Source organism: Mastacembelus armatus, chromosome 23 (genome assembly GCF_900324485.2).
Source record: "Mastacembelus armatus chromosome 23, fMasArm1.2, whole genome shotgun sequence".
NCBI lineage: Eukaryota > Metazoa > Chordata > Actinopteri > Synbranchiformes > Mastacembelidae > Mastacembelus > Mastacembelus armatus.
This window is the reverse complement of record NC_046655.1, coordinates 5,125,316-5,146,773: the sequence shown is the minus strand read 5'-3', so window position 1 is coordinate 5,146,773 and position 21,458 is coordinate 5,125,316. Positions and strand designations below refer to the sequence as shown.

At 41.2% G+C, this 21,458-nt stretch overlaps 2 protein-coding genes, 1 long non-coding RNA gene and 2 other non-coding genes across 5 annotated transcripts; 3 read left to right on the top strand and 2 right to left on the bottom strand.

Moving 5' to 3' along the window:
* The first annotated feature begins 269 nt into the window (after positions 1-269).
* On the top strand, positions 270-341 carry trnaq-cug (transfer RNA glutamine (anticodon CUG)). Its single transcript has one exon. It is a non-coding gene; the product is annotated as a tRNA-Gln (tRNA).
* Positions 342-490: 149 nt separating this feature from the next.
* On the bottom strand, positions 491-562 carry trnaq-uug (transfer RNA glutamine (anticodon UUG)). The gene has a single exon. It is a non-coding gene; the product is annotated as a tRNA-Gln (tRNA).
* Positions 563-1,363: 801 nt separating this feature from the next.
* On the top strand, positions 1,364-11,774 carry mapk11 (mitogen-activated protein kinase 11). The gene is made up of 12 exons (XM_026327311.1): positions 1,364-1,665; positions 6,851-6,980; positions 7,081-7,139; positions 7,373-7,484; positions 7,805-7,834; positions 8,217-8,264; positions 8,341-8,455; positions 8,541-8,612; positions 9,394-9,473; positions 9,665-9,743; positions 9,875-10,048; positions 10,239-11,774. Exons 1-12 carry the CDS (start codon positions 1,553-1,555, stop codon positions 10,310-10,312), a joined length of 1,086 nt encoding a protein of 361 aa, XP_026183096.1. The 5' UTR covers positions 1,364-1,552; the 3' UTR covers positions 10,313-11,774.
* LOC117152628 (uncharacterized) lies at positions 1,833-12,381 on the bottom strand. Its single transcript, XR_004463032.1, has 3 exons — positions 12,291-12,381; positions 6,761-6,953; positions 1,833-1,901 (listed from the first exon to the last, which is right to left on the bottom strand). It is a non-coding gene; the product is annotated as an uncharacterized LOC117152628 (long non-coding RNA).
* Positions 12,382-14,182: 1,801 nt separating this feature from the next.
* Positions 14,183-20,247, top strand: mapk12b (mitogen-activated protein kinase 12b). Its single transcript, XM_026327312.1, has 12 exons — positions 14,183-14,541; positions 15,027-15,156; positions 15,347-15,405; positions 15,493-15,604; positions 15,811-15,840; positions 16,247-16,294; positions 18,453-18,567; positions 18,662-18,733; positions 18,912-18,991; positions 19,378-19,456; positions 19,537-19,710; positions 19,990-20,247. The coding sequence occupies exons 1-12, from the start codon at positions 14,423-14,425 to the stop codon at positions 20,052-20,054; spliced, it is 1,083 nt and encodes a 360-aa protein (XP_026183097.1). The 5' UTR covers positions 14,183-14,422; the 3' UTR covers positions 20,055-20,247.
* Positions 20,248-21,458: the final 1,211 nt, after the last annotated feature.

Here is a 21,458-nt window from a genome sequence, read left to right as displayed (position 1 = left end):
GCTGTTTACTAAGCCCCGCCCCCAACTACAGCCCCGCCCCTTGATCAGAGAACTAATGACCCAGAGCCTTGGATGGATCACGTGACTCACATAGCTTCAAATATTCAAATAATTACATTTATGTAGACTAAAAATATGTGTTATACTCTTTAGTCTTTCATGTCGACTATATCGTAATATATATATACTTAGAAAGATCACATGACATGACGAGCGTTGATATGTCACGTCATCGTCTCATGAGATATCACAGATCTTTCGTGCACGGATGTTCCATGGTGTAATGGTTAGCACTCTGGACTCTGAATCCAGCGATCCGAGTTCAAATCTCGGTGGGACCTGCCAACTTCCTTTAGTAATAGGAATATGACATGAACATATGAAATGCTTTTTTCATTTCTTGATGGACCAATCACAGAGCGAGAGACAGACTTGTCCAGGGGGCGCGTTAAAAAAAAATCTTTTGGCGACAAAATCACATCGTGCTACAAGGTCCCACCGAGATTTGAACTCGGATCGCTGGATTCAAAGTCCAGAGTGCTCACCATTACACCATGGAACCTCTGACACCCAGGTATTAGTCACTGTTTTTGTCAATAGCAATAGACCAAAGTGCTTTGTCCATGTGCTGTATTATTACTGATTATCACACAGTCGCTTTATATTACTCTAAGCTGCAGTGATGGAAGCGTGTAAAACGCTATCAAAGTCAGGAATTTGTCCGGCTCTTAAGGGCTTTGACTTCATCCTGTTAAATTCACCTGTCAGGTGAGCATAAAGGTTAACGTGATCTAGTCTGATTACAAAAAGAGCTGTGCTTCCCGAGAACATATCCCAGATCTCACGTTCAAAACAGGACAAGAGCCTCACAATGATTCACTTCAATTTTCTACTGCCACACTCTATACTGATAATACCTTGTTCTACTTTTGTTTGACATTAGACTGTATTGTATTTTCTCTGCTGGTGCATCTTGCCTCAGGTGAACAAGGCCTTCTGTGTGCTGATGTGAGTGGAAAGACCTGGAAAACATAAAACCAACAAAAGCTGAAAAACTTACCATTAACACCAAACAACACATCTGTATCTCATCGGCTCAGCTGTATCTAATTTACATATGAGCATCTACTTATATATTACCTTCGATGCATGTCTGTCACGGTACTCTGCCCCTTAGTGGCCAAACGCGTGGTGCTGCTTCAATTAAAAGCATATATATAGCCCACTAGTACATATAAACATAATATAATATATTGTGTGTTGTGATAATTACATCATTCATGATAGTCAGTCGTTTCAACTTTTTGACAGTGTAGCCAGAGGAAGAGGGGGGAGGGAGGGAGAGAGAGAGAGAGAGAGAGAGAGAGAGAGAGACTGTCACTGGTCGGCGCGGAGTGTGCAGCAGCCCCAGCAGCTCCCTCAGCAGACGGCGGCCCGCGCCTCCGGTTCCATCTGCCGTTTTCCTCCCTTCATCCCCATTCTCCCATTCTCCCACTTTATCTTTCTTGCGCACTCCTTTCTTTTTTGTTTACAGTCTTTTTTGCTCGGAGACATGTCCGCCAGACCTGGATTTTACCGGCAGGAGCTAAACAAGACTGTATGGGAGGTTCCGGAGCGTTACCAGAACCTGACGCCGGTGGGCTCCGGAGCCTACGGCTCGGTGTGGTGAGTATTTGTCTGCGTGTGTGCGTGTGTGTATGTGTGTGTGTGTGTGTGTGTGTGTGCAGGGGCGAGGCTGCACGGACACAACATTTACCGTACATTGGTGATGATGCATCATTATAGTGAACGTCCGCTGTGACAGGATGGAGCTGCTTCTGGAAACTGATTCTCGGGATTTATTGTTGTCCTTGTCATCACTGGCCTATTGGGCTCCGGTCATCTCATTCCTTATCTACGGACTCAATATTTGGAAACAAATAGAAAAACATGAGTATCGTTTCTGCGTGTCAGTGTGAGATTTCTTTATGTGCACTGTTGTCAGCCATATAGAAAGACAGCAAATCTGTAGGGCCTGTGTTTAACTAGCAGCTCACTGTCTGCTGCCCTTAATATTGGCAGCAGCGAATTAAAGAATGAGGCAACGTCAGTATAGGAATTTCCCAAATAACCCCCTAACCCACCTCTGTCTCTCTCACACACACACAGTCTCTGCACTGTGAGGAGAAACTGCAGAGGCTGGGGCAGTGGGACCCTAAAGATGTATGTCACATCTGGAAAAGCAAAAACCTGGGCACAGCTGCATTAGAGGACACAGTGCAGTCTGAAGCCCACAATAGGTGAACGCTTCTCCATTTTCCAGACATGGATGCAGACATTTCCCACTCTTGCAACATGTATTTGCTTCAATTGTGGTCCAATCTGTATCAGCTGGTGGGATACCGTTGCCATGGTGATGTCTCAGGGTGATAACCACCTCTGACAGTCAATATTAATTAAGCTCTGAAAGCAGGCTAATGGTTACTTGAGTAAATGTAGAGAATGGTCTGTGCGTTCATGTGACAGATCTCAGTGGGACACCTATGTTTCCAAGACATGAATAAGATGTTTAAGCTGCTTTATGCAACGTTTAACTGTCTCCAGCTCCATAACGGCAGTGAGAAAGAAGTGTTAAGCTTGAGGATTGATCCTGGCAGCTGTGCCGAGAAATACAGCATGGACAGAAAAGTCTAAAACCTACTAAAGAATGATCTTTACAAAGCTGTGGAGTATCTTCCTGCAATCATTTTTGTACAGTTGAAATTGAAGAGAACTTTCTGCTGATTCAGTCATCTGTGCAGTAAAGTCAGTCTTTGTCCATCATCAACACCCCTGACTCAATCATACGCCCACTATGTGCCATTCCAGACAACAAAGAGAAAACTCAGCATTTTTGGGCCTACTTTGCAAGGCTGTAAGTTACCAAATCCTGCAATGTTTTTCCCAAAAACAGAAGAGAGGCTGAGGATTTAATGATGGAGAATTGCCTATAAGTTTTAAATCATTGTTTTTTCTGTGCAGGCAAATAAGTGTCCAAGACTGACACTTTTAATATGAGCTGCTTGCCTCAGTTGAATGCATCTTATTCTCACTGTCAGACCTTTCTGTCACAGCACTGAAGGAGAGTGGCTCCTGTCGTGGAAAAGGATCACTCTCTCAGCACTGCGATAACATCAGGAGCCCATACACTGGCCTGTTTTGCCACACCCCTCACTCTCATTCCCTGTATCCTCAGAAAGGAGGTTTTATCCCAACAGCTGACTTCCTGTCAAGTCAAACGTTAATGAAGACACTGTCTGAATTAGCAGGAGATTGGATGTGCTGCTCTGTGGGCGCTCCGCTTGATGACTCAGGCGCTTACAGATGTATTTTGTTCATAAAAGTCTTGCCTGTATTGCAGCTTCATCACTGCTCAGAATAGCACAAGAGGAAAAATGTCACTTCTCAGATTTCATAATAGGATTATCAGTAGGGCTGTACTGAGCATGGAGTCAGGGCTGGAGTTATGAGGGGAGTCTCTTTATTCCCCCTTGATGACACATGAGTGCTGAGCGTATTTGAGCTCCAGTATCCCTGCATCGGTACCATCTGTTTATCCCTTACATTGAGCCAACTATTTCATCTGTTTCCTTTCTTTGAACTGTTTATTCATAGCTCTTTTCTAGCTTGTGTATAACCGGTATACTTCTCTGTTTTCTTTGTACTAGTTTGCACAGTCAAACTAGAATTCTACTGTTTCCTGCCTCACAAGAACTAATGTGTTTAATGTGTCTGGTTTGTTTGTAATCATCAGACAGAACGTGAAGCAGGAGACAAAGACTTTGGTGATATTGATGAAATTTGGCACATGGTATTAACACTGCTCAGAGAATCATATCTATGAATAAGCCAAAACCAATTCTACACACACACAAAGGACATTCCTTCACATGCCACCCATCATTGCCCTATATTGTTAGTGTTGATCCCCAGCCATTGTCAGAGACTTTCTCATGGTAAGACCTAGCAAACGGGTGGGGGATGGGATTATGACATCTGTACGTGTGTGTCAGGATGGTGGGGGTTAGGATAGTCTCAAAGTCTACTTTTTGGTAATACACAGTAAAACAGCTCTCATCATTTCTCTCAAGCAGCTGCCCGTTCTCTTGGCAAACCCTTTTGACAGTGCAGGTCTGAGGTCAAGGATCTGACATATAATCCATTATAGAGAGAGATGAGGCATTTACACCCCCATCACCCATGGGAGAGAAGGAACCAAAAGGTACAGAGTTTAGAAAGGAAATATTACATTTGGTGTAAGGGTATATGTGTAAGGAATGACTATGGAGAGATTTTAGAGCTGCAAACCACAGACACGAGAGAATGAGGCATCATACAATACGCAATATTACAAGACAAAGCTTATTTAATAATTTAACCTGCAGCGCCTCTTGAATTTTGAAGTCTTGACACTAAAACCTTGTAGGAGTGAAAGATACCATATCTCTATCCTAATCCGCTCACTGTCTTCTCTGCTTCCTGTTGCCAAACCCTAATCCAATAGAATATTCAGATCTGGGCCAGATTTGGATCAGTCGAGACAGAACCCAGAGAGAACCAAGTACATCAAAGCTGCTTTCATCTTACATCAGCATCTGTCACATCTGTTCACTAAACCAGAACTTTGGCATGAAGCCTCTAATTTGGGTAATGATGAATAAAATATGAGTGCTGCATAGATATCCATGCATGCTGGATTTGCAGTTTTGGTGCATGCTGCTTAGAGAAATAGACCAACATTTTCTGTTGCACAACTATTTTACAATATATTATGTCATTTTGCAACCAAAATTGCCAGAAATCCACTGGTTCCAGCCTTATATCACAGTAAATTCAAAATTTGGGGATTTTGGACTGTCAGATAAAACAAGCAATCTGAAGATGTTGTCTTGGACTTTAATCATTTGCAATGGACATTTTTCATCACACAATTAATCGATTAAGATTAATCAATAATGAAAAAAGCCCAAATTTTGTGAAATTGTCTTTCTCACTGGGTTAATGGGCTGCCGGCTGTGTTTTAGCATAACTAGTAGAAACAGCTCACTTAACTTTGTCCCTGTGCTAACAAAATCTAATCAAATAAGATAACATTGATTTGTGTGCTTCAGTGCTAGCAGCCAGATTTTGTTACTTTGCAGTAGAACCAGTTTCTCCATTTTAGGTCTTTATACTTAGATAAGCTACAGCCAGCATTATTCTGTTGCATAATATTCAGAATACAGACCCATCTAACTCTCCACAGCAGGGTTAGTGTATTTCTTAAAATGTCAAACTATTCTTCTAAATGCAGAAAATTGAATGCAGTGTTTGCAGGAATGGCACCCCATGGATAACAATCTGTACAACAAATTATAAATAATTTCCTCTCTGTAACTGGAAGAGTCAATATTCTCACCACATTCCAGATATATGCAAATGACACAATGATTCCCTTGATTAAATTAACTGTTAAAACCAAAAAATGTACAAACAATTTACATGTCTAGACAAACTGTGTAGATACATTAGATAGTAACTACTCCTTTTTGAAAGTAGGGGCGTATTATGAGTTGGAGTATAAAACAACTACTGAGACTAACGAAAAGGAGAGAAATTGATGTCTTGGCTTGGCTGTGTGTGCTGAGAGTACAGCCAGACCCATGTATGGAGGATGACAGGGAGGGAATATGTGTGAGGCAGTGCGGCCTGGCTCATGTCACCGGCAGAGGAGACTTTCCTGCCTGAAGCCCTTTGGGTGCATCCGGACAGGCAGTGGGTGGTTATAAGAGCCACATGGATGCATTCAACTGTGCAAGAGATGCAAGTTTACTCAGGCATGTAAGCATTATATGTGGCTGTGAAATTATGTATTAACAGTGAGTTTCACACTGTGGAAAAAACAGGGTCTGCATTTTAGTCTTTTTTGACAATAAACATAATCACTATAGTCCATTTAATACACTGTCACTGTCTCCACCTTCACGTAAAACTGAAAAGTGAATATAACAGGTTACGTCTTCTGCAGCAGACTTTGCTGCAAAAACAGTCAAATAAGATATTTCATGACACAGAAAATCACATTTTTGTAAACTAAAAAGAGGCAGGTTGTGATTTCACCAAAGGTATACCTCATGACTGAGAAATTGCTAAAACCAACAGACCTTCCCTTTAAGCTATCATAAATCTGTCTGTGAAACTAATAGTGTATCTAACATAATTGTGTTTTCTGCCGGAGACTGTTGGTTCTAAACGTACATCATAAATCTTGTCATGTATACTTTTGCTCTATTTTAAATGTGAACTTTTTCCAGTCAGTGTTTCACTTCTCGCTTCTTCTGTTTCTTCAGTGCACTACTTCATTTCTCCTTTCTCAGCCATGTTTCCTTCCTATTTTACTGTTCCGCTATCTCAAGGCTGTAACATTATTATTACTGCAAGCGCTGGAAACCTGGAGGGGCTGAAAAGATATTGGCATCACAAAGGGAGCAGAAGCAGGGCTCAGTGTTCGACATGGAATGACATTTACATTTCAAAAGAGGCAGATGAAATGAAACCGCCACACTTTTACAATACCTGACATCCTCACTCATCTTTTCAACCACATCCTCTATCTCTCTCTCACAATATCTCTGTCGGTCTGTCTGCATCTTTTGTCACGCTGATCACATATATTTAGACATCCGCTCAATGTTTTTTCCAGGTTTGAAGGAATCATTTTAAAATTTTGACAAATAAAATTGTATAAAGTGGGAATACTCACCTTTGGGAAGTCATATCATGTCAACCTATTAATGCCACTGGACTTTAGGAACTTCTTAATGTTTGATTTCTCTCTGTTCTCTCTCTCCAGCTCAGCGTATGATGTTGTTTTAAGGCAGAAGGTTGCGGTGAAGAAGCTGTCCAGGCCTTTTCAGTCTCTGATCCACAGCCGCCGCTCGTACCGGGAACTCAGGCTGTTAAAGCACATGAAACACGAGAATGTTAGTGTTGCTCATAGAAATACACAGAGACAGACGGACGCAGCTCTCGTCATGTTTCTGCTCTGTTATTGATCAGCTCTGTCTGTCTCCGTCTCTGCAGGTAATAGGACTGCTAGACGTCTTCACACCTGCTGCAACATTAGAAGACTTCAATGAACTGTAGGTCTCTTATTGTTTAATGTTTACTACAAGCTCTAAAGCTGTCGGCCTTTCACCAGAAATGCAATGATTCTGTTATTATTAAAGGGTATGTGATAGTGGTGAAGGTGATCCTGGGGGGATTCTAGGCTTGTAGAGGTGTCTTACTGTTTCCATGGCAGCATCTGCATCTTTACTTCTAACTGAATCTCCTCCTATCCCTCAATTCATTCTCACACCGTCTCCCTTTGCAGCTACCTGGTAACTAACCTGATGGGTGCAGACCTCAATAACATCGTTAAATTTCAGAGGCTGTCAGACGAGCATGTGCAGTTCTTAATATACCAGTTGCTTCGCGGCCTCAAGGTAATTTACTGCATCATGATAGTAAATTACAAACTTTGCCTTTGTACTACTTTATCCCTTACTTCTAGCTAACTATTTTCAATACTCTACATTTCTGCTATAACAAACTGGACATTGTTATTTATTTTTATTTTTTTTTTTTCAGTCATTCAGCAGGCTGGTTGTTCAGCATGCCCTGTTACCATGGGGTAGACAAAAAGCAGTCTCCCTTTAGATAGAGGCTAATATGGTGAACTGCATTGTTGACCCCTGTTTCACTTTATGTCCTCTCTCTCTCTCCTCCCCCATCCTTCTGCCACACCCCTTCGCCTGTCGAACAGTACATCCATTCAGCAGGATTGATCCATAGAGTGAGTGCCTTCTCCTTTTTTCCGCATCACATTTTCACCCTCGAGTATGAGGAACTGTTGCAGCACTTGCATGTTTTAAAATTCAAAACAAACCATTTTTAACTTATTAACATGCACCGTTCCCTTTTTATTCCCCCTTAAAGTCACTTTAAGGTTGGACAAAATCATCTTAATACATTATTATCCTTATTCCTGACAGTATTATCAGCTTGCTTCTGACTCTTCATTGAAGATACATATCTAGACTGGGAGAAATGCTCATAGTTTCCATGAATATGCTCTGTATAACAGAGGCTGATCAGTTTATACAGTTTTGTATTCGTATCAATCTCTCTTTCTTCAGACATATCTTCATTCAAATCTTGTTTACTGTCTTTCCCAGGACCTCAAGCCAAGTAATGTGGCAGTGAATGAGGACTGTGAGCTGAGGGTAAGACTAAACTTGCAAATCTCTCACTCTGATCTACAGTGTAAACCTTATTCCTTAATGGATACTTGTCCTACAGATCCTTGACTTTGGATTAGCCAGGCAGACAGATGATGAGATGACAGGGTATGTGGCGACTCGCTGGTATCGAGCGCCAGAAATAATGCTGAACTGGATGCACTACAATCAGAATGGTACGATCAAACTGCACTAAGCTTTTATTTTAATAACTTATTAAATCTTATCTGAATGATTAAACCTCTGGTGTTTCTGTTCCAGTTGATATTTGGTCTGTGGGATGCATTATGGGAGAGCTGCTGAAGGGAAAAGTCCTTTTTCCTGGCACTGACTGTATCCTTTCTCAGCATGGCAAGAGTCCACTGCAATTTGCAGCTTTACCCCCTTAGCATCAACCTTCCATTACCATTAAAGTGGCCTGTGGACACAGACGTCTTGTGAATTTGCATTATAATCCCTGGCCTTTCTGAAGGGGAGGCACATTAACAGAGAGAAACGGTGAATGAATAGCAGCCCTAACAAAAGGCTGAATTATCTTGGTTGTTGTATTCAGTGTCTGTGAGCAGTAAGAGCAGAGCTAAAACAAATTTGATTTACTGATCTTTGTGTTTTGTCAGAACAGTTGACTTTAAAGAGTGTTAGTTTCAGACATTTACACTGTTAAAACAAGACTCTGCATTGGTGGGGGTGTGTTGTTTAGTGTACTGCTGAAAACAGTGATCTTCGAAATCCAGTTGGAGAAAAGGACTTATGTTTTTAAAAGCTAATCAGACACCTCAATACAGCACAGTGTGTTTCATACTCACACAGGATTGCAAAGCTCTGGAAAGTTATCATGGTGGTAACTTTCCATCTTTCAGTGGCAACTTGAGGTAATTAGCAGAAATACGATGTTCGTGTTACAGAGTTATCTGCCAGGGTGCGACACGGCCTTGGGCCTGATAACATCATTTTACAGAAAAGAAAAAAAAACCCTCAAAAACATTAAACCAGACTCAAAGTGTGTCTCAACTTGGCCTTAGTCAATCGATTTCCTTCCTTAATGTGACGAGCTAAACGTCAAAAGTTAGAGTTTGCACAGATTTTAAAGGACCTTAACTGCTCCTGCACCAAGATATTGACCAGCTGAAGAGAATCATGGAGGTAGTTGGGACTCCGACACCTGAGCTGTTAAAGAAGATTTGCTCTGAACATGTAAGTGCAGGAAGAATGAACAGGGCATGTAAAAAAAATACAAAAACAAACAAAAAAAAAAACAAAACACTAACATTTGCACAAGCAACCTGTTTAGTCATTGCACTGACACAGCTGTTGAGTGAACAGCCAGTATGTGTGAGTGTTTGATCACTAACTGTCTGACACCACATATTTTTCTCTATTTTCAGGCACAGAAGTACATTCAGTCTCTGCCCTTCATGCCCCCGCAGGACCTGGAAAAGATCTTTAGAGGGGCAAATCCACTAGGTGGGTGCTGTACCTGCAAATGAGATTATCAGCCTCTGAAATTCAACTGAAAAGCTTTCAGCGGCTGCTAAAGCTCTAGTTGTTATACAGGATTGGTGCTTTAGGGTTCAAATTGTCTGTGTCTGTGTTAGCTGTTGACCTATTGAAGCGCATGCTGGTTCTGGACTGTGATGGGAGGATCTCTGCCAGCGAGGCTCTGTCCCACCCGTACTTCTCACAGTACCATGATCCAGATGATGAGCCAGAAGCCCCCCCTTACGATCAAACACTGGAGAGCAAAGACCGAACTCTTGAAGAATGGAAAGGTGAAGCTTTAATTTGAAAGTAGCACAATATGAAGTTTGAAACAGCTTACAACAGATATCACAACGGAACAAATCTTTCTGCTATGTGTACTTATGTGTACACTAATTTTGCAGTGTTGCTGTTTAAATGGACAGTTCCAACCCTTAACATGCCTATTTTCTCTTATTTTTCTCTTATGTACGCACGTAGAATTGGTATTCGAAGAGGTGAACAGCTTTAAAGCATCCAGCAGCAAGACTGATAGCCTTCAGGTGGAGCAGTAAGCTTCATCCTGCTCTGCCTCATCCTCTATCTCGAGAGGGACCACGTGGTCAGTGAGCGGGAGACGGGCTGTGGCAGGAAAACGTTGCGTCCTCCCTGCTCACTGTGTTTGACTGAAGCCTCCAGAAGATCAGATGCACACATTACAATTCCAGGGAGAGTTTTAGAATCAGAGAGTAGGATCTCTCCCAAGCACAGAAAGTTGCTTCCTCTTATGTGCTATGTCCGTTTGGTGAGAGTAAAATGAGGAACAGTTCAACATGTCCATGTCAGGGATCGCTGAGGACATGGTGATTCATATGAGGGAGCAACTTTAAGAAAGTGGACTGTGTTTACAGACTGATAGCAGGGTGTCAAAGGAAGAAAACAAAAACACACACTATGATTTCTGAAGCAATGACAGGAACGCCGCCTGACCCCCCATCATGACAAATGCCATAAGCAGTCACTGCTTACATATATGGGATCCCTGTTTAACAGCTTGCAGTAATGCCATGTCATGTCACAGAAGAGCTTTAGCTTGCCCACTACTGCATGATTTGAGTCCATTTATTATTACAGCATATTACTGGTACTGTATTATAACCATTCAGACTGCTTAATGCATCTGCCATGCAGGTATTAAACCAGCTGGAGGGTCAGAGAGAGGCATAAACAGGAACCTGTCCAACTTTCCGCCTTTTTTAGCTTTATGATTTCCACACAAAACAAACAAAAGGCTGCTGTTCTTTGTCAGATGACAAACTGTCCTCTCCTGCTTACAGAAGAGTAAACACCAACTGTGCTATTAATTAGCAAGGTAATTAATATATGCCAAAGCTGGAACAGAGCGCCTGTGGTGCAGTTCTGTGTTTACTGTGCAACCTCGCTTCTCATATACAATTTCCGCTGATGGCTCATTTCTGATTTCAGATCACCTGTTGGCTTTGGCGCAGTGCCATCAGGTTTCCGTAGTTCTCTGCTGTGTCTTTTACAGCTCTGGTTTGTGTTTACAATAATTAGGATTGCAGGCATTTTGTAAACTGTTATAACCAGTTCCCAGAAGGTATGTAACAGTGTTGGATAATAATATATCATGTAACGTGCAGCTCCATCCAAGCAGGTTCAAGACTGGTCAGACACTGCAGACTGACCCATATTTGGCTGCTTGATGCAACCAAGCGAGCTCAGTAGTGATCTTTTGTTTTTCCTCACTTTCTGTTCACGTTTCATGATGCTTGACTATTAAAAACAAAGTTATTCAGATTGTACACATTCATGAGCACATATAATATTATAGCACTGGGGATATTCTTTACCTCATTGTGAGTATTTTAATGTTGCTGCAGTCTGAGGCCTATTGGCACATTATTATATCCATCATCACTTCAAGGAATGTTTTCACTGATAGCATTTGTACAAGCAGCATGAGCTGAATGCATAGCCAGATTACTCAAATAAATGGCTGACTTACTGCATCATTCACCTTGCAGCAGAATGGAGTTTTACTTCTACAGACTTTTTCCTGAGATATACAATAATTTAGTTGTGTTAAACCACAACCTGCAGAGCCAATGAACCACAAGTTTTATAAGCATTAAAGGTCAAGGATATGTAAAGCAGTAAAATATCATAATAGTACACATGACACTAGACCTCATGTCTGTCCAGTTGACCTTCAACAGGTCTAGTACCGTATTTTCTGGACTATAAGTCACACCAGAAAATAAGTCACTTCCAAAAAAAAGCTTTTTCGGCAGTACAGTATTATTTTCAATTGAGTCAAGAGTGCGTTCTAATGCTAGTGACTACTCGACAAAATTAAATAAATGTACACATATAAGTTGCTTTGCTATATAAGTCGTAGGACAAGCCTGAGGAGTAAAAAAAAGTGTGACTTATAGTCTGGAAAATACGGTATACACAAAATAATAATACACATTTTACAACAAAGACTTACACAAATCTTTCTAAAGTATTAATAGACAAATGCCTGCTTACCGTATATAGTTGTCCAGTACACCTGACACCACAGCCTGCCTTCTACCAATATCACCTTGTCAAGAGTGTTAGTTGATGCTAGCATTACCACTGGAACCGCCACCACCCTGAATTGTTGAGAAACATAATGAGGCTCTTTTATTTTGAAAAAGGATACCAAAGTAACTGTCTTTTCACATTTTACTTTACAGTTGCACACATTTGACTTAATCTACTACAGGTTTTGGCATTATTTCAATTACCCAGTGAGCTTTTCACTTAAGCTCCCTACATGTTAAACTTAAATCTGAACTAATAAAATACATGAAATAAGATAGTATTGTTTTTTTGTTTTGTTTTACTATTTTTGATTTTAAGCAGAGGTACCATCAAGGCCACCGTAGGTACCTGATCCTATAAACTATAGTTCTTTGGCTCAACCCACGCAAGCTGAACTCAACCAATGAGATTATTCCCGCCTCCATATTATTACCACCAAGACATTCATTTACCTCTGAGGAATCATTTTAAGGAACACAAGAAAGGAAACCTACTCCAAACCGTTTTTTGTGAAAGGGTTCACACTCGAGTGCTACATGTAGCCTTTTGTGCAAGTTGTCCATTAACATTGGATGCAAAATGTTGGATTTACAGTCCAAATGAATCGAATCTGTCTCAGTCAAAGTGTGTTAGAGCTCTGAATGTTAAGTGTTACGTGCTTTTATGTACATGTGATACGTTTGAATAGCAAACTGCAAACTGAATGTATATGTAAAGTGTATGTATGTTACAAGTTAGATGTGTCTTTGGAATACATGGTGGCATGTGATTCAACTGTAACCCTGAGTTTCAAATCAGCTCTCAGTTCTTGAGTAATTCAGATGATTTACTCATTCATGAGTAACATGACTTGGCAAATCTTCAACAGAATAAACATCATAATTTCTATTTGTCTGTATGTTTTTATTGTACATTTTCAGTCATTCTTATATAGACTCTGTAGTAAAAGATATGTGCACAGCAATATCTATGTCTTTGTCCATTTTAGGTCTACTTGAGGAAAACCTCTATGTTGTAACACAGTGATCTTTTAGACAATAGTGTGCTTTCAGTTTTGTGGCAAGACTGTGGGGAAGTCCCTTTATCTGCTTCAACATGACAGTATCCCCATGCACAAAGTGAGGTCTACAGAGGAATGATTAGCCTGCAGAGAGCCCTAATCCCAGCCCTATGAACTGGAATGCTGACTGTGATCCAGGCCCACTGCCCATGTTCTGGGAGGAATCCCTGCTGCAGCATTATAGCAACATAGCAGTGCCTATGTTTTTAGTCTTAATAATCACTTAACATAACCTCAGTAACTGTGTGTCAGACATGAATTTAGGTGACAAAACCATACATGAAAAACAACTATAGTATAGTTCAGCCTACTCTATATTATACTATAATATAGTACAGGAAGCATAGTATGTAGTATGGAATATTACTGTATCACTCAGCATAGAATAAGATAGCAGAGCACTACAGAGTACTGTATATACTATTGTATAACATAGCATAGTAGCATACAGCATGGTATTGTACCTTATAGTTTAATATAAAGTTATAGCTAACTGTAGTAAAATATAGTATACTATAGCATATTATAGCAGTATAGGATAGTATATGGTATAGTATGCAGCATATTATAGTATTGTAAACTAAATGCGATTAGGCCATATTATAGTACTATAGTATAATATACTAAAAACCAAAGTGATGTATAGTGCAAAATATACTATGTTCCTACTCTGCAGGAATAACATCATATTCAGAGTATTATAGAGTACTAGAGTAGCACAGGGCAGATGTTTTGTTTTTTTCTCCCACATTGTAGACACACCCACAGACTGCCCTGGGCGACCAGGACCCATGACTAACAACGTGTGTGTGTGTGTGTGTGAGAGAGAGAGAGAGAGAGAGACGGTGGTGTAACTGGCAACCCTGCAAAGTGCTGGCTCATCTGGAGGAATCTGCCCCTCATCAAACTGCACTGCGGAGCGGAGTCTGAACAGTTTTACTGATTCTTCATATGCGAGTACGGAGCGCCCCGTAGCTAAAGGCGAGTGGTTCGGACTCACATCCAGACCTCAGCCTTGCGCAGTGGGTAGGCTATGGCTGTTCGGTCCAGGACGGGATTCTACCGGCAGGAGGTAAACAGAACCGTGTGGGAGGTTCCGGAGAGGTACCGGGACTTGAAGCAGGTTGGCACAGGCGCTTACGGGACAGTGTGGTAAGACAACACCGTTTATGTGTATTTTACACAGTCCCAAAATGAAAGACAAAAGTCCCACCCGCACCTGTTTTTATTGACTTTGCTATTACTGTGACTTACTCAGTAGGTTTTTTTTTGTTTTTTTTTTTACATCTACTTCAGAGCACTAGAATATCCCTACAGCATCACCTCTGCTTGCTGCTTGTGTGTATGATATTTTGGTCAGTGGTCTCTCCACAGCTGGCTCTGTGGGGCCTCCCTTGGCATTGTGTAGTGTGGATGAGGGTCAACAAAGAAAACCAACCCCCAGTTTTATTGTTGGGAGAAGTCAAAGACCTCTAGTGAAGTGCACAGAACGCACCACTACTTTGTCTTTAGTCACAAATAGACGTTTCTTCACAGCAGACAAGGCAACTATGTTATAAATAACATTAATGAAGCAGTCATCCGTTGTAGAAACTCTAATGTTATTAATCTATTCAGCCTTTATCACTGTGTTTCAGTTCAGCATGGGACCGCCGGGCTGGGACACAGGTGGCCATCAAGAAACTTCTCCGGCCCTTCCAGTCCAAACTTTTTGCTAAAAGAGCCTACAGAGAGCTGCGACTCCTCAAGCACATGAAGCATGAAAATGTAGGACACAAACTGCCAATTTTTTAAAAGCTGTACAATGCATCTTCAGTCTGCACTTATATGGAAACATATTAGAAGGTGCTTTCACAATATTTGAAGACAAAAGAACAGTTTGCTAAATGTAGGAGTAACTACTTTCCTGATCATATTTGTTTTTGATTCTATTTCTCCTGATTGTTTGTCTGATCAGGTAATTGGGCTGCTGGATGTTTTCACTTCTGAAATCTTACTGGACCGGTTTCATGACTTGTGAGTTCCTGTGCATTTTTGAATCCAGATTACAAAATAAGAAGTATTTTTCTCCTTTAAATGATCTGACATCTGTCCCGTCCACAGTTACCTGGTGATGCCATTCATGGGCACTGATCTCGGCAAGCTGATGAAGCTGGAGAGGTTAACAGAGGACAGAGTGCAGTTTCTCGTCTATCAGATGCTAAAAGGACTTAAGGTAATACTTTCAGCAACAAATATATACATGCACATTACTTATCACTTCTACTGGCATTGATACAATATCTGTTAGATCAGTATAAATACATGGAAATACTGTCACAGTTATGTGGCATGACTCCCCTACCATTAATAATGATGTGAAAAAAGAGGGTTCAGAGCTGAAGTTGCTGCTGATGATGTCTGTGTCTCCTCTCTCCTCAGTATATCCACTCTGCAGGGATCATCCACAGGGTGCGTGAACTTTACCCTTTGTGATTACAAGCTTTGGGGGAGGGCTCTTCGTCTTTTTCACACCTAATCCCATTAATGCTGATTCCCACACAGGGACATTTACTCTGTGTGTGTGTGTGTGTGTGCCTTTCTCAAGACGGAATAACATTTTGTTAAATATTTTTTTTACTGAAATGTCCCTAGTGTCTTTCCGTCTCTCTTTGACTGTACCTCTCACTAAATACCAGTAGAGACTGCTACAATGAATTTGGGACATTTGAATTGGAAGATAAGATAAGACACATAATAATTATATACCCAATTTAAAACTATAAAATTCAGACAGCGCACATATATCAAATTCAGTTGATGGGATCTGTCACTCACTGTATAAAATACTGTAGTGATTTCCTGTCCCACACCACAGGACCTTAAACCTGGAAACTTGGCCGTTAACCCAGACTGTGAGTTAAAGGTACTCCACCTTCACTTTCACCTTCACCTTTTTTTCCACACAGTCCTCACTGACATTATTAGAAGATTTGACAAACACTTTCATAATATCACCCACCTCAGATATTATCTGCTACAATCTAATATAATATATAAGAATATGACTTACAACCATGCCATGTTCTTCTTTTCCATGTTGTAAGAATATTCTTCCTAAACTCAGCCCAGTATTTGATCACAGGCCATATATGAGACTAAATCCTTGAATCACATAGTGCTGGAGAGTGAAACATAATTTATCCAAATGGTACATTTATTGCCAGCAGTTAAGGTCATGTTAATAAATCAAGAGCAAGATAAGTCTGGGCAAACAATGTACTGTACACCAGCTGCTGTGATGTTCTTGATTGCATCCACAGCAGTGGTTCAGTTTCTACGAATATACAGTGGGTACGGAAAGTATTCAGACCCCTTTAAATTTTTCACTCTTTGTGTCATTGCAGCCATTTGCCAAAATCCAAAAAGTTCATTTTATTTCTCATTAATGTACACTCAGCACCCCATCTTGACAGAAAAAAACAGAAATGTAGAAATTTTTGCAAATTTATTAAAAAAGAAAAACTGAAATATCACATGGTCATAAGTATTCAGACCCTGTGCTCAGTATTGAGTAGAAGCACCCTTTTGAGCTAGTACAGCCATGAGTCTTCTTGGGAATGATGCAACAAGTTTTTCACACCTGGATTTGGGGATCCTCTGCCATTCTTCCTTGCAGATCCTCTCCAGTTCTGTCAGGTTGGATGGTGAACGTTGGTGGACAGCCATTTTCAGGTCTCTCCAGAGATGCTCAATTGGGTTTAGGTCAGGGCTCTGGCTGAGCCAGTCAAGAACGGTCACAGAGTTGTTCCGAAGCCACTCCTTTGTTATTTTAGCTGTGTGCTTAGGGTCATTGTCCTGTTGAAAGGTGAACCTTCGGCCCAGTCTGAGGTCCTGAGCACTCTGGAAGAGGTTTTCTTCCAGGATATCTCTGTACTTGGCCGCATTCATCTTTCCTTCAATTGCAACCAGTCGTCCTGTCCCTGCAGCTGAAAAACACCCCCACAACATGATGCTCCCACCACCATGTTTCACTGTAGGGATTGTATTGGCAGCGCCTGGTTTTCTCCACACATACCGCTTAGAATTAACGCCAAAAAGTTCAATCTTGGTCTCATCAGACCAGAGAATCTTATTTCTCATAGTCTGGGAGTCCTTCATGTGTTTTTTGGCAAACTCTATGCAGGCTTTCATGTGTCTTGCACTGAGGAGAGGCTTCCGTCGGGCCACTCTGCCATAAAGCCCCGACTGGTGGAGGGCTGCAGTGATAGTTGACTTTGTGGAACTTTCTCCCATCTCCCTACTGCATCTCTGGAGCTCAGCCACAGTGATCTTTGGGTTCTTCTTTACCTCTCTCACCAAGGCTCTTCTCCCACGATTGCTCAGTTTGGCTGGACGGCCAGGTCTAGGAAGAGTTCTGGTCGTCCCAAACTTTTTCCGTTTGAGGATTATGGAGGCCACTGTGCTCTTAGGAACCTTGAGTGCTGCAGAAATTCTTTTGTAACCTTGGCCAGATCTGTGCCTTGCCACAAGTCTGTCTCTGAGCTCCTTGGGCAGTTCCATCAACCTCATGATTCTCATTTGCTCTGACATGCACTGTGAGCTGTAAGGTCTTATATAGACAGGTGTGTGCCTTTCCTAATCAAGTCCAATCAGTTTAATTAAACACAGCTGGACTCCAATGAAGGAGCAGAACCATCTCAAGGAGGATCAGAAGAAATGGACAGCATGTGAGTTAAATATGAGTGTCACTGCAAAGGGTCTGAATACTTATGACCATGTGATATTTCAGTTTTTCTTTTTTAATAAATTTGCAAAAATTTCTACATTTCTGTTTTTTTCTGTCAAGATGCGGTGCTGAGTGTACATTAATGAGAAATAAAATGAACTTTTTTGATTTTGGCAAATGGCTGCAATGACACAAAGAGTGAAAAATTTAAAGGGGTCTGAATACTTTCCGTACCCACTGTATATGTGACTTTCCATGTCTCTGTTTTACGTCCAGGACACATTATACTGGTGATGGGGGAGAGTTTTAAATAAATGTACCTTTTTCAAATGTTACTGTTTTATTTCTGCTTCAGATTCTTGACTTTGGTCTGGCGAGGCAGGCGGACGCAGAAATGACCGGCTATGTTGTGACGCGCTGGTACAGAGCGCCTGAGGTCATCCTTAACTGGATGCACTACACACAAACCGGTAAACCTTCATTCAGTGCACCGATAAGAGTGCGCAGAGCTGCAATGAGACCTATGTCATAACTCAGTGAGTTGATGCATGCTGTCTGTTGCAGTGGACATCTGGTCAGCAGGTTGTATCATGGCGGAGATGCTTCTGGGAAAGCCGCTGTTCAAAGGAAACGATCGTATCCTTAACGGTCCTGAAATCCAGCTTGATTCCATATAGGTGCAGTGAAGCTGCTCTTAGATCTGGTGTATTTGGGTAAAAATGTTTCTAGGCCTGGCCAATTGACCAAATCACACTAACACCTTACAGCATAGCAAGAACGCAAGGAGACAATACTTAACTGTAGCTGCTGCCAGACCTGGACCAGCTGAGAGAAATCATGAAGATTACAGGAACCCCAACTCCTGACTTTGTCATGAAACTGCAGAGCCAAGATGTGAGTCCTTTGAGCATGAAACACTCACTGGTTGTAAACAGGAAAGGTGGATGTAAAATGTCTGCAGTTTTCTCGCTCACAGCATTTTCACAGTTTTCCTCACACATATTTCTCAAACCACTTTAGCACAATAACTCTCCAATTATGGTTCTCAAAATGTCTGAACTAACATTTTCAAAATAACTCAGCACAGAACAGTCAAGCTGAGTGTGGTTTCTGCTGTGCCAGTGTTATACATTATTACAGCTACAGAAATAATGCCTGGAAAAGTCATGTTTGATTTCCCAAAAATGTATCAGTACAATTTTATTAATTTACATTTATTTTCAGTTTAAGTATTTCTTTAAAACTAGTCAACATTCTTTCCCCAATTCTTCTCTTAACAGGCCAAAAACTACATCAGAAGTCTACCAAAAGTGGCAAAAAAAGACCTTCACATTGTTTTCTCCAAAGCTAGCTCGAACGGTATGTGACAATATCTGCTCTCCAGCTCACCTACCTGCCAGCTATCTGTGCCACACTGACTGAGATGTGTCCCTCTGCAGCTGTGAGTGTCCTGGAAAAGATGCTGCTTTTGGATCCTGAGCAAAGGGTGAGCGCCTCAGAGGCGCTGGGCCTGCCTTTCTTCAGCGAGTTCAGAGACGTAGAAGAGGAGACTGAGGCGCTGCCGTACGATCAGACCATGGACAACACAGACCTGCCCCTGGACCAGTGGAAACGTAAGAGAGAGAGGAGAGAGGCTGATTTAGATTCATAGCTGCATCTGGCAATATTTTTCTACAGTGTGTCAAAAGCCTACGTGTAATATCAGAGGTGTGGCTCAAAGTGACAAAAGCAGAGATGAGAACGGTGTTACAGTGCCTGATGTTGGCCAGAGGAGGTCACTGACAAGCTTAAATTGTAAGTCAGGTTTACTAGAAGTACAACAGGGAACAGGTAGGGCACAGGTATGATTTAGAATAGCTGGTGCCTAACCATCCTCCTTTGTGTTTGTGCAGGTCACACATTCACAGAGATACTGACCTTCAGGCCGCCCAGGGACTCAAAGGAGACCTCACTTTAAGAACACACACGCATACTGTGCACTCATAGGTCTGCACAAATGCACACATCCTTAAGCTTAAAATTGTATACCCTCATACCTCCACCCAAAAATATTCCATTCTTGTTTTTTGAGATTTTCTGTATTTTTGTAGGAGTTGTTGATGTTATCAATTTGATGAACTCTGCTTTCAATAAACATGGTTTGCTCAATGGCTAAATAGCCATATTTGCATGCCAGATTATGTCTATAGACATGTTTAAATTAACTGCACCTGATTCCCGAAACTCAGACTGGTTTGTTTGCATTTTGATAATTTCTTCTGACAATGTATGTTATATTATAACCAAAGGGTGAGGTCACCTATTGTACAATACAATGGAGAATAATGGTAGGACAGAAGTGATTAATGTGGTCTCATTCTGTCACACACACACACACACACACACAGACATCACTTCAACCTGTGCAGTTGCCACAGAAAATTTGTCTTCATATAAGTATGGTTTCTCTGATTGACATGTACTGTACATCCTTAATGGAGCTAAGACTACCTCTCTAGTTTTATTTTAGGTTTTGCCTCTGTAGCTGACACTTGTTATAGTCCATTTTTGACATGTCAAAAAGGTGGTCAGGGACAGATCAGGGCTGGATCAGGTGTCAGACTCTGACCATATATGTAGTCTGCTGCAATGAACCATGGGATAGGGCGAGGGCAGATATCATACTTTTACAATATATATAGTCTAGAGCAATGTGCAGCAAGGGACTATAACAAAATGTTCCTTTTGCTGTTTGTACTCAGTTTTTCCCACAGGAGAGTATATTTGCATTTCTGCAGATTCCATATATGGTTAAGAGTCTGACATCTGACGCAGCCTACATCTCCTCATTCCATGTTCTACAGCCAGAGGTTTCTAGGTTAGTACAAGCCCAGAGCCAGAAACACAAAGAAACGATAAGAGCTGTTTACCTGCCCTTACCTGTAACTACGCAGTGCCAGTCATCCATTTCCTGGTAGCCATACACTTCAGATTCCAATGGGACAATGGATAATACCTGCATGTCCAAAGAAAACGAAGGATGGTCATTTCTCAGGAAATTTTTGTTGCTGCTATTTCTGGCAGGTAACACAAAGATTTTCCTTTCGACACACACCAACGTGGGACTCAAGTTTTACCCAATATAACATCGTCCTGTGGAATAGGGTCAGGGTGTTGTCATACCGACTTTTAGCGTCAGTTCATAAAACTTTATTTTTTAAAAAAAGGTTCATCTTACATCTTATTTAAACTGATTTTCATTTGAGTTTTTCCATTTTAAGTGATGCAGCGATTAGTCTTCTTGAGTTTTCTAAATAATTATCGTACTTTTTACTCCTCTACATTGACAGAAAGCTACAGTTACTTTGTACATTAGTTTTGT